At 30.0% G+C, this 13,298-nt stretch overlaps 1 protein-coding gene across 3 annotated transcripts in view; it reads left to right on the plus strand.

Annotated features, from left to right (window-relative positions):
- Positions 1-13,298, plus strand: part of LOC118193502 (poly(rC)-binding protein 3-like) — a 135,056-nt gene that overhangs the window by 98,096 nt on the left and 23,662 nt on the right. For all 3 annotated transcript variants that reach the window (XM_085812004.1, XM_085812005.1, XM_035364602.2), the window contains 4 exons: positions 4,363-4,479; positions 6,337-6,465; positions 6,642-6,770; positions 9,093-9,209. In XM_085812004.1, the coding sequence (XP_085668130.1) occupies positions 4,363-4,479; positions 6,337-6,465; positions 6,642-6,770; positions 9,093-9,209 (492 nt within the window). The remainder of the gene's footprint in view (positions 1-4,362; positions 4,480-6,336; positions 6,466-6,641; positions 6,771-9,092; positions 9,210-13,298) is intronic.

Genomic DNA, 13,298 nt, shown 5'->3' on the forward strand with positions numbered 1-13,298 from the left:
GGTGGCAAGCTGAGGTTGTACCCTCTAAGTTTAAAAATGTGTCCTTTACGTCTCTAGGTTTAAAAATGTGTCCTTTATATATTTGCCATCTGTGAAAGATTTGTCTTTTGGCAACTACACAATGAGCAATTATGAAACTACTTTCCATCACTTTAGGTTTGGCTCCATTTGTTTGACAAAACATGTAACTTGTTCCTTATATCCAGTAATAGCTCTTTTTACAACTTCAAATTTTTCATCGTAATTCTGAAATGTAAACTGATTAAAATGCAGTTTGAAAATATCTTTGTATACTTAACATGCAACATCTGACGCTTTCGTGACATAATACACGTACAGGACAATCCTTTTGCTGTACAAATCCACATTCATTTGTTCAAGAGCCATAAAAACTGTGAACATCAAGCTTTACGTTTTTAGTAACGTTTTACGGCACAAAACTAAGAATGTGCCGTAAAGTTAAATGGAACCTATAGCGCACAACATGCATCAAACTAAATTCTACTTTTGACTAAAATCATATTCTCTATGCATGTATCGGCACAACAAACCAGACAAAAGGAGAGCAAATGTGTGAAGCATGAGGTAGGTCGTTGCAGGGAGAAGAGACAAGACGATACGTCTTTATCTGATAACTTTGTAGAGCGCCACTGTGAATTATAGCACATGCCAGATCTGGCACATGTGCCATAGGTTGCCGACGCCTGTTCTATAATTTAAAATATAGTGTGGTTCTTTTTATTGTTTTTTTTTTTTTTTTTTTTTTTTTTTTTTTTTTTTTTTTTTTGTGATATAATTTTAAAACTTTGTCATTTATAATCTGTCAAATGTATATGTTTTTAATAATTTGTGAAATTAAGTTATTGTTGATAAGCTGGATGGTTGGAATTGAGATTTTGTATGCTGATCGGGGTAAAATATAGGTTTTACCTTTTTAATTTGCTACTATGTGATCTGGTATGTTTTGAATGAGCTATTAATTCTTTGTAAATCTGCCACTAGGACAGTGCTGTTGGTAGTATTCAGGATTCAAAATCTATTCTTTCTGCTCTCAGGTCTTCTGATTTTATAGTCTTAGATATTTATATTTAGTTGTACTGTAAAACTTGTTAGCAAAGAGACCGAGAATAACAAAAGATAGCCCCTATACTATAAAACTGTAGCATAAATCATTAGCTATGCTTGCAAAGGTGAAATTATTGAAAATTTATGTGAATGTCTAAATGGCATCGCATGAAGTTCTAGAGGATTGAGTGATCAACGATATGCCATTATAAAAACAAAAAGAAATTGTTGTATTTTTTAGCTGTAAAGAAAAGTTCAAAGTTGTAAGCAATACCTTGTCGAGAACACTGCATGGTCCCTCCCACTTTAAATTTATCTCGCAAGGTTATGGGTTTGAAAATGTAGTTACAGAGCGTAAAAGGATATCCCATAGTAATGATCTCCCATAGGTTGATTTCTGTTGTCTACCATTTTTTTATGGTTTGACAATGTTTAGATCCCAAGGTTGTCACATTCATGACATACAACCTGTATTGTTCATTCATGTTACATGTAATTTGTGTCTGCTTTATGTTTCTTAAACACCTAGAAGGTTTTATTATCAACATTATGTAAGTTTCCCATTCTAACAAGATAAAAATTATTGTCCTTTCATTTGTGAGGAAATTTCAAGCCTTTTGCACAAGCTCTTCAGTGGATAAAATGCACAGCTGCATTTTGAATATTTAAGGCTTACCTTCATTAAATAAATACAAAAATCTCTACATGATGTTAAATTGCAATGGAAAAAATCATATAATTTTTTCTTCCTACTGTATAGAATTTCTGTTTCAGACAACTCATTTTAAATATCTGATTTTATGTTTTGTATATTGAATTTCCAGATATTAGTTCTTAACTAATAGATCTGTCATAACAGCTTTGTTTAAAATTGTTTCAAGTGTTGTACCTGAATAAGCAGCTTAAACTGCCATTTTCTTATATCTTTTTAATTTTTAGTAGTAAAATTTTCTTTGAGCTATTAAGGTGTAATCTGAAGTTTTCAAATTACAGTTTTCTTTTCCTCTTCTTCCTCAGCTCACTTTTCTTTATTGTGCATTAAATAAATCTTAAAAATCTAGTAATCATGAAGATTCGATGCTAGAAATTATGTTACATAGAGAGTTCAGACGAACAGTTACTTCATCAAAATTCATACCACAGAGAAACTTGAATTCATGAAACCAACCATGTTTAGTAATTATTTAATTATTCTAAGAAGATACTTTTTAAGTAATCTTTGAAAGCTATGTAATGTGTTATCTCTACATATAATAAAAGAAAGAGTCTGTGTGTCTTTCATTTGTGTTGCACGTAAGCTAATAGACCCAGGGCTACAAAATTTGGTATATATGTGCATCTAGACAAGAACTTGTGCACCTCAAAGCAATTTTTTTCAAAATTCAAATCAGTGTTGTTTTTTTTTTAATCTTTATCTTTTCGATTTTTAACGCATAGTTTCTTTCTTTTAAAAATGTGTTTTTTGCAATAGTTTTTCATTCATTTGTATACTTCACTGCTGACTGTTGAAAATCAGCACTGTTGCCACTTGGAAAAATGAGGAGGATAATTCTGTGCAGTTTTTAAATTTCTCTTAGATACTGGACTTTGTTGAGAGAAGGCAACAGGAAGTTGGTTAACTTATTTATTAGGATAATTAATATTTGTATTAATGATATTGCTTATTTCATTCTAATTTTGTTATATGTAATACTTTTTTTTATGAATTTGTTCTTCAGAGTAAAATTCTGCGCATTTTTAAAATTTAACATTTAGTATTCCATTCAGGCATTTTCCCGGTACATTTAAAAGCCAGATGAAGGCTGGCAGCATAGCATAGCTGCTAGTTTAATATAATTTAATGCATGTCATTTTTCAAAATTTTGCCTAAGGATATGTTTATCTGTGAGTAAAAATTAATTTATTAGCTATTATTTTTAACTTCAGTCCATTATAATTTTATAAAATGGGATTTAATAATCTATGAATTGTATAAAATTATTTCTTTTATTCATTCTTATGTCTGAACAGAATGACTTCTGAATTCATCTAAAACTGCACAGTAAATTTCAAATACATTTCGTAGATCTAGAAATAGTTTTCTGTTCATAAACAGTATTTAATATGCTTGTTTGATTTATGAAGTGTCTCAAAATAGATATTTAGAGTATAAAATAAAATATTTTGTTTATCCTTTCTGATTGTCTGCATTTCAGTTGTCATGAGAATGTATTACTGAGGTAATGCACCATGTTGCCTAAAAGCATGTATGTGGCAAACCATGATGTTACCAAAGAGTATTTATGTGGCAGCCCAGATATGCACATAGCACATGTGGATTTGTGAATTTGAAATTCTCTAGTCATTTTTCTGATCAATATTTCATTTTCATTGTGTATTTATATATATAAATGTGATGGGACCATGGAATTTGCCAGCCGAAGAGAAAAGTGTGGCCTTAGAACTGTGGTATTTTGCCCAACAATAGAAATGCAACTTTGTGTGAAGTTTACTTCTTAAATACCTGAATTTTTGGGAAATCTAATGCAAAAATTTGAAAGCGAAGTGTTAGGAGGGAAATTGAAAACTGGTTTGAAGACAGCCATATCTCATTTACAATAGCTGTTTGCTTTATATATTATTTATTGGATAAGGGAAATATGTTGGTGAAATTCTGTGAAAAACTGGGATTATCCCCCAAAACAACTATTGATTAGTGTAGTTATGTCCAAGAAGTATGGGAAAAGAACATAAAAAAGTAGGCAGCACTGGATGCATCTTTGAAATAGATGTAAGCATATTCAAGTAAATATTTCTTTACAGAGTTTGTTACTTCAGTAGGGTACTTACTGATAATCAGAGTGTACCATTATATCATATCTTATTTTAAATTTGATGTTGTGTGTGATGATATTTTTCTCAGTTTTCTGAAAATAAGTTGTCTTGGTATTTCTTTTTTCAAAGTTATTAATTTATTTGTTTTTAGATATTAATAATTCATGGAAATCATAAATATATGGCCAAAAATATAAAAGCAATCTTGTTTGTCTTTTAAAGATATAAATTGAAATGCATATGTGTGCTACTCTACTTTCTTCTTGTTTTTGTGATAAAATCCTTTTTTATGGGCCTAATAAATTTGATTGTGCTGTTATATATAACTGAACTATTTTTAAATTTTATTTAATTAAAGAAAATTGAAATCTGCAAGGTTTAAGATTTTGTGAAACAAAATGTTTATACTTTTTCTGGTTAATACAAAACGTATTAAAAATAAGTTGCCACCGAAGTAAGTTTAATCATTTTTCCTTTCACTAGAGTGGTGCAAAAATCAACATATCAGATGGCTCATCTCCTGAACGGATAGTCACTGTTACTGGTTGTACAGAATCTATCTTGAAAGCTTTCTCTTTAGTTGCTCAAAAATTTGAAGATGTAAGTACTAAATGTAATGCCATCTTATTATTTAAAGGGATCAAGTCAAAATCTGAAAATATATATAGCAGAGGATTCTTGGGCATATTTGCAGTCATCGGCTTCAAGCTTGATAATTGTTCCTTTACCTTTTAAGACATAATCTGCTGTAAAATTCTAGTATCAACCAATAATGACTGCTTAATCTGTAAATGCTTGTATATATATATGTGTGTAATTAAATTATTTACTGTTTTAAATTAAAACCAAAAAAAAAAAAAAAAAATAGAGAGAAAGTTGGAAAAATTCAAATTTAAAAATTAGGGGAATTGCATTAACTTGGATTCAGTTAGTAACTCGGGAAAAATAAAATGACTCAAATAAATTCAAAAAGGAAAAAGTAGTGTTATCATTTGCTAGACTCAAAACCTTTTTCAAGAGAAGGAAGAGTCCTTCAACAATATACTCGTTTTCTTGCATAGTTTGGTTTCTGGCGTAGCTATAGTTATGCTTTGTCCATCTCAAATTAGTTGAGGCAATGAAGTTAATTATTTTAAATTATTTGTACATCTGTAAATTAGAATTCCCTTCCCTATATAACAATTTTGCCAAAACACTTCTAAATCCAAAGTAAAACAATTCCAGTTGCTAAAAAAGAATAAATACAATTTCATATATTATGGAAAAAAAAAAAAAAATCAAAAAATGGCTAAACTGCCTTCAGAAATAGTATGACATAAAAATTGTAAACAAGTACAAAAGAGTGCTGTAACACAAAACAGTATACAGTGAGTACAGTAGATATTAAATAATTTTCAAGGTATGACTATGATTTGGTTAGTTACTTATGTGCAAACAATTCACATTTCATGTAAATATTAGAATGCGAGAAATGTAAACAAAATTCTTATGATCTGCAAACTTTTCTGATTCTTACAATTCTAAATCCCACAGTGTATACAGGTTATGAAAATTCATCTATACAAACTTTACAATTTACAAGTTTCATATAATTTACTAATTTGTCCTTTATTCATTCTGTATTTATGAAAGTGGCTAGATTTTTAACACATTAATTGCTGCTTATATCAAATGCAACATATATTTTGTCTACATTGGCATTATATATGCAAATGAGTGCAAAATAATTATGGTCTAAAAAACAGTACAGATGCAAGTGGGCAGTGGGCAAAATTTCGCCATTGTGCATACGGGTATCTCATTTTATTAACCCCATGTTTTCCATTGTATTAACTGTGCATATCCTTTCTAATTTTAATGATGAACACTCCTGGGGATGGTTCGAGGGTTTCCCATCTCTCCGTCTCCTACCATCAAACCACTCGAGAGGAATTTCAGCTCACCAGTATTTTAAGTGCATGCCACAGAGACACTCTATGCTTACGAACTTCCATGCCTTCTGCACTATTTGAACCAAGCCCATTGGCTCTAAAAAACAGATATAAATGTAATATTTATTATAAATATGTTACACAGCATTAGAAAACATTTATAATAAGTTAATTAAAATAAATAATAGCAGCCCCAAAATAACTTTTTTTATGTGGTGCTGTTCAGAGTGTTAATACATGTGATATTTGTAATGCCTCTTAAAGAAAGTTAAATAACGCAACTCTTTTGTTGAGGAATTCATATAATTTAAAATATGGATTTTAAAAAATTTGGAATATTTCCCATCTTTCTCCCCCCCTCCTTTTTTTAACTTGTAAATTTAGTCAGCCACTAATTAGATTTACAACTTTAATTAACCCACTAAATAATTTTGTGTGTGTACTAAAATCCTCTTTTTTTTATCAGCTAATTAAAATTATGGTTTTTCTTTATAATTGTTCCTTAACTTGTATTTATTTCTTTCAGGATCTCCAAGCTAGTGTCACTGGAACTAACGTCCCCAAACCTCCTGTGACCCTTCGTTTAATTGTTCCTGCTAGTCAGTGTGGGTCCCTCATTGGTAAAGGGGGGTCGAAAATCAAGGATATTCGTGAGGTAAGATCAGTATCTGCATGTGTAAAAAAAAAAAAAATTAATTAAATTAAAAAATCATAAATTTATTATAATAAAAATTTACTGTATGTTCTTTCTGATGATTCAGTACAATTTAAGAATATAGACGTGTAGCTATAACGAAATGTCTTTAATATAATTTTAATTATTTATCTTAGGCGACAGGAGCATCTATACAAGTTGCCAGTGATATGCTTCCCAATTCTACTGAGCGAGCAGTGACCATTTCTGGTACTGCTGAAGCTTTAACGAAATGCATCTATCAGATTTGCTGTGTGATGATGGAGGTACTAAAGCCGTAGATTTTTTTCCCTAGGCTTTTCCTAAAAACTGAAAAAATCTATATTTTGTAAACATTTATGTAATGTTTTAAAAATAAATGTGTTAAAAGTACAAGTCACATTCTCAAAATATCGTAATTCAGTATACTAATAATTTGCCCATTGTTTCTCAGTGATTCATTTTTTTAAGTGTGTTGACTTAGAATAGGCATAAAATATTTGCTAGAGCTTTCAATTAAATGATTTTTTATTGATTTAAAGATTGCTTCTAAATCTGAAGGAAATTAAAACTGCTTGGGCTGATAACACAAATTTCATCCTATTTTGGCTTGATGAAATTTTGCTTTACTTTGCTTCATGTAAATTTTTCCTTTTTAAAAATCACCTTACCAGATAATAGGCATTTGTGAAATAAGGCACTAAATTATTTGATGTTATTTGAAGTAGTGTGCTTTTTTTAGAATTTTCATCTTTTTCTTTTGTAAAATATGTTGTTGCGAAATGTACAGGCACGGTAAGATGTCTTCTCCACAAAGCAGTTTTGGGGTTGCCATAAAATGGCAAGGTAAGGCAGGGTTGCCACATTTGGTGAGAATTCGCCCATTTGGCGACAAAACTGCCAATATACCATGGACGGTTGGAGAACCTTCTGAAACGAATTCTTGCCCGTTTAGCCCAGAATGTTCTCGAACACCAGTCAAAAGCTATATAAACCCTGCTGGTATGTGGAGAGTTAGTTACGAGTTAGTGTGTGTGTCTCGTCTAGCGAGCTGATAGTCAGTCATTGAGCGAGTGTCTCAAAGTCTAGCTCTCAGTTCATCGTCAAGTGCATCAAGAGAGTCTTTTAGTGTATCGTGAATTAGTGCATCGTCGAGTTTCATCTTAGACTGTGCTGAGTCGAGAGCTATACTCTTGTGCATTGCGTGTTGTAGCGTGGAGAGTCTCGAGAGTACATGGAGTTCCGAGAATGACCAAGCAGAGTCGGAAGCTGTACTCTGGTGCTATGCAGTGAAGCTTGTCTCCACCGTTATTGCCTGACAGTGTGAAGGCTGTGTCGCTGATCGTGTCAGTATGTTTATAGTAGTTCATTGATGACTGTAAAATGTGTTTTGCAGCTATCCTGATAATATTGGCTAAATAAAGTGTGTTTCGATACTTCATCAAGTTTCATCGTTATTCACTCCAAATCTACGAACGTAAAGGAAGAAAATAACGTAACAACTGGTGTCAGAAAAAAGAAAAATGCAACAATATTTAATCTGTCATCCTAGAAAACTTAATTTCTCTCTTTCCAGGAATACTGATTGCATGCAATGGAAAATGATCACACCATAATTATGAGTTCTTTTATTTTTGTTATCGTCAAAGATGTTGTCATGTTTGCAACTTTATATATCATCATTATTGATGTAGCGGGTTTATAGAAAATTTTTTGTAGAAAGAAACACCAACTCTCCCCCACACACACACACAAAGCCTAATAAAGGTTTTAAAAATACAGGAAATACTTGTGGGTTCGTGCTCACTTCCTGCCATTCCCAGGAGGCTCTTTCCTATGAAATGATGCATCTCATTTTTTTATTATATTTGTGAGGTATACTTCCTTAAATTAATAAAATGTATTAAGGCTTTTTGTTTTGTTTTTATTGTTATAGCAAATTCTTGGTATATTTTAATTTTTCAAAAAAAAATTAATAAGATATATATATATATTTCTTAATCTTCGTTATTTTTTATTGAAAAGTTTCATCTCTATTTGTGTGTAATAAATTTTGAATGTACCACTGCTGTGGATTTTCCCCTCGTCTGCTTTCTTAAAGCAGAGTGGAGAAAAAAGGATCCAGAAAGCAGATTCCAGGAAAAATAATCAACAGTAGTGGATTTTTTTCCCTCTGCAACATTATTTTAATTTAAGTAAATAAATGAATGTGCATTGCTCTATACAGAATATTTTGTATTGGAGGTATATCTTCTTCTCAACCTGTATCTTTTTCTCTGTTTGTGTCTTTAAAAAAAATTATCAAGTATTGTTGTTAAAATCTCTAATTGTAAAAATATGAATTTTTAAACATTAATTTATATAAGCTTAATGCATGAAGTTCAAATGTCTGTAGCAGACGAAAGCTTTATAATAACATTTTACTTTCTAATTTTGATGACGGTTTTATATAATTTTCTAAATTGTAATTTTTGTGAGTAATAAGGAACACTTATGTTTAAACTTTTAAAAAATGTTTTGAAATATTTTACTTATATCTGTTGTAAAGTTTTAGAAAAATTTATAAAATGTATGTATCATTTGAATTATTATTTTTTACCTTCTTTCAGTCACCACCTAAAGGAGCAACCATTCCCTATCGACCAAAGCAAGCTGTGTTGCCTTTATTGTTTTCAGGTGGTCAAGCCTATGCTTTGCCTGGACAATATGCTCTTCCCCATCCTGATGTAAGGTGGCATTTACTCATATGAAACCTTAGTGTTTACTTATAAAATGATCGTTTTGAAAAACTGAATGCATTCCTTTTTACACTTCCTATATGCTGTAAATTTACATTTTAATCTTAATAAAAATGAAGGAAATTGTTTTCAAAAATTATGACATGCAAATTTATTAGGTAAGCTTCTTAGAAAAGTACTTTTCCCCTTAGATGATAAGTTGCCATGAAATAGTAATAATGAAGCTAATTTTAATCATTTAGATTTTAAACTTAAAAAATCAGAATTTAATTTTTTTAATTCTATAAATACAGTCAAAAGTCGTTAATCCGGACTCGTCGGGACTTTGGCGATTCCGGATTATCGATTTTTCCGGATTATAGATCATCAGTTTAAATCGCGTAAGATGGCATGCAGAAATTCTAAAATTAAAAATATGAAACCGTAATTTATGAAATAAAGAACAATTATGATCTAAAGAGTATCAAAATTTACCAAAAAAAAAAAAAAAAAAGCTTAATATTTATTTGTTTACTTTATTAAACATTCCTTTTAATGTAAGTTGTTTCGTTTTATGTGATAATACTTTCTCTTTAATTCTATAAACAGACATAATTTTTTGTTCACTTACAAAGTTCCGCTGTTCAAGTCCCGTTAATTGCTGTGCCGAGAATACCGACTAACTTGTCAATCGAAATTTTTTCGTTTTCACTAACCTCTCTGTCACATTCTTCATGTCTTTATCCATTTTTTGCAGCAATTCCACTTTTTGTTTGGTGGACATCGAAACATACTTTCGTTTTGTATGATCCTTTGGGAGCTCCAGAATCAAAAATTCTATTTGACATAATCGAAAGTTCAAGTTTACTTTTATAGTATTGCTCTTACAGTCTGCAAAAAATAATAAGCCGGATCCAATTCGAAAATCAAGGAACAACGCAATCATCAACATTAACTGAAATAGATAATTAGATAATTTTAGCTTACACCGTCCGTTATACATAAAACGCGCACGCGAAAACGTATTCTGCGCTTGCGCACACGCAAATGCGCAGTCGTAAGAGGTCTTCCGCGCACGCGTAAACGCCTATGCGCATGTGTCAACGCGGCGCATGCACAGAAAGTTTTTAGCTTTGAGGTCCGGATTATAGATCATTCCGAATTATGGGTGTCCGAATTAACAACTTTTGACTGTATAATACAGGAATGACAGCCACAGTGTTTCATATCGACATAGCTATTAAAATTTTGAAACTGAATGTGTTTATAGCAGCTCGCATTTGGTTTCGGAGCTTTCTGCTTTTCAATTTTATTTGCAAATATCAATTAGTAAATATTAGTGAAACATGTTTTTCTTTCACATACATTGTTACTATCTTTTTTGAAACCTGCTTGTTTTTAGAAAAACTTATTTAAAATGTTTTTGATAGAAAAAATAATTTATTCAGGAAAATTTCTGAAAATGAGCTTGCATCAGTTGTTGGTCCTTTTGAACAAGCAAACAAAATTAATAAATAATAAAATCATGAAAATAATGGGGGTATAAAATATTTTTTAAGATATCCTTTAGCTGAAATTATACTTTTCATGCATTGCAGCATGGATTTAACTACTTTTTTTTTAAGTAAGAATTTTACATTGTCCCATCAGATTTGTTTTAGTAGATCTTTCTAAGAAATGTCCTGTTTATATATTCTTTTTTCATTCCATACATGTTTGATAAGATTTAAAGCCAAAGAATATGAAGGAGTTTTGATAACTTCAGGATAGTTGTGTTGACCACAAGCCATATTATATAGGGTTGTATGTTTAGGATTGTTATTCTGGTAGAACTTGAATGTATTTTGCATTTCAAGTTTTTTACTAATGCTTTCAGGTTTTCACTAAGAATATTTGTATATTTATACTTATCCATATTATTTTCTTTAAAATTTAAATTTCCCATCGCAGAGGCAATGAAACATATGCAATCTATTATTCTTTCAACATCATGCTTAACAGTATACAGCAGGTTTCATGAATTCAGTTCTTCATTTGGGTTTCATCTTGTATATAGCAGATCGTCCATCAAACCCAAATATATTAAATTCTGACTGTCTGCAAATATAACATTGTTTCACTATGATAAATCTTTGCTTATTGTGAATTTTGCAAACACCAGGCATATTTTCTGTCTGATGGAAGAATCTTATTCCTGCTGATTGCCTATGATAGCCATGTGGCCTAATTATTTTTCCAGGGTTAACATTTATTGCAAGCTGTTCTTCTAAATTCATTGCAAGTATTTTTTTTTTTTTTTTTTTTTTTTTTTCCCCTGTGATAAACTTCCAATTCTTTCATGTTAGCTTGAAATGTATGCTAGACTTCAACATATGTTGAACAGTTCCATCCCATTTTCATCATTTTAATGCACCAAAGATAGATAAGTGCTTTGCATCAAATATATTTTTAATATTTTAAACATTTTTATCTTTTTTAAAAAATCTTAAATTATAAGCAGCGCTTGTAGTTAATTTGTAGCATCTTGCCATGATCACTTCAGATATGGAATTGTAATTATATTAGCTAAACAAGTAGTAATTTCCAAGGGAAATTTTGTCAAAGAAGCTGAAAAAAATCAAAGCTATTCAGGAATAAAAATTTTTGAATTTGGGATCTTATTACTGGCCTTGAAATTTGTGTATGAATCAAAAACTGAAATGTGCTAGTCAAAGAATGCAGTGAATAACATGAAAAATCATAAATCAAGTGTGAGAAAAGTCTTGCATATCTCCACTAATAATTGAAATTTCATTTTAATTAAAACAAAATATAAAAACTGTTTCTAGTAAGAAATGAAAAATATATAAACATCTTATCTCTCTTGATATAAATATAATTTTCTGAATGAAAATATTGGTAGTTTTCATTATTGTAAAGGGTGTACAATCTATGAATTCCAGTTTAAAATATGTGTGTCACTAATAGAAACATATTACTGAAATCTTCCTAGTTTTCTGTATGTGTACATTAGCTTTGAGGTTAATAAGATATACATTAACAAGTTCTAATTCAGATTCTCATTTTGTTGATAATATGCATTAAATATATTGCTTTTTATTATTATTATTATTATTTTAGCAATAAGTAAGTACCCTTGTTGGACATACCGTCTATTAGTTTGAGTTTAAAGCAATTTGTAAAAATTCTTAATGTAATGTTTTGATGGTTATTTTTTCACAAACTGAAATATTGTATTTTTTAGTATTCATTATTTTAAAAAGTATCCAGAAATAGGTACATTTAATAATACTATCAGTTTTTCAAATCTGTTATCTAAATCCCTAATTAAAAAAAAAAAAAAAAAAAACTAGAATGAGCTTTGTGCTAAATGTGTTCCTTTTTATTATTGTAAACCTTAGCTTATTGTGCATTTTGGATATTCATTTCTGCCATTTATCCTGCTGATGAGAATGATAAGCACTTAACAGAAAACAAAATAATCCTTTATTGCTTTACTGTTTGTGAAAGTTTTTATTCCTGAAATAGGAATGTGCGAATTAATAAACATAATGAACATTTTTTATTTTTGAGTAAAGGTGATCTTTTATGCTCTGTGCATATAACCCATGCTTCTCCATTTTTTTGGTAGTTTTTATAAGTTTTTCAACTTTTCTGTGTATAATGATTTTTTAATGTTTTTATTTATTTACTGAATAAATCTGCTAAAAGAGAGTAGTGAAGAAGGGGTTCTTGAGAATTTAGTTTTCATATTTAATTTTAATTCTTAGTAAGAAAATATTATATAAATGATTTTGAATAAATAAAAATACATTTATTGCAATTCTGTGTTTTATTTTTTGCTTAAAGTATTCTTATTTCTGTTGTTACTTATTAAAATGTTAGAGAATTTTGTTTGGAGACAGCATGCGAGATATATGCTTTTTAGTGACGTTGCCAGGGATTATAGAAGCTTTTAGATCCATTTATTTAAGTGTTCATATTCTTAAATCCTAAGTACAATTTCTGCATATATTATAAAATTATAGAAGTGTTTGTGAATATTTCTATTTTTTACCAAATTTTTATTAACAAAATAATGTGTGTGTTACATGTTTA

The sequence above is a fragment of the Stegodyphus dumicola genome, chromosome 2, assembly GCF_044657685.1.
Source record: "Stegodyphus dumicola isolate Sdum_Otavi_A_Nest chromosome 2, ASM4465768v1".
Lineage (NCBI taxonomy): Eukaryota > Metazoa > Arthropoda > Arachnida > Araneae > Eresidae > Stegodyphus > Stegodyphus dumicola.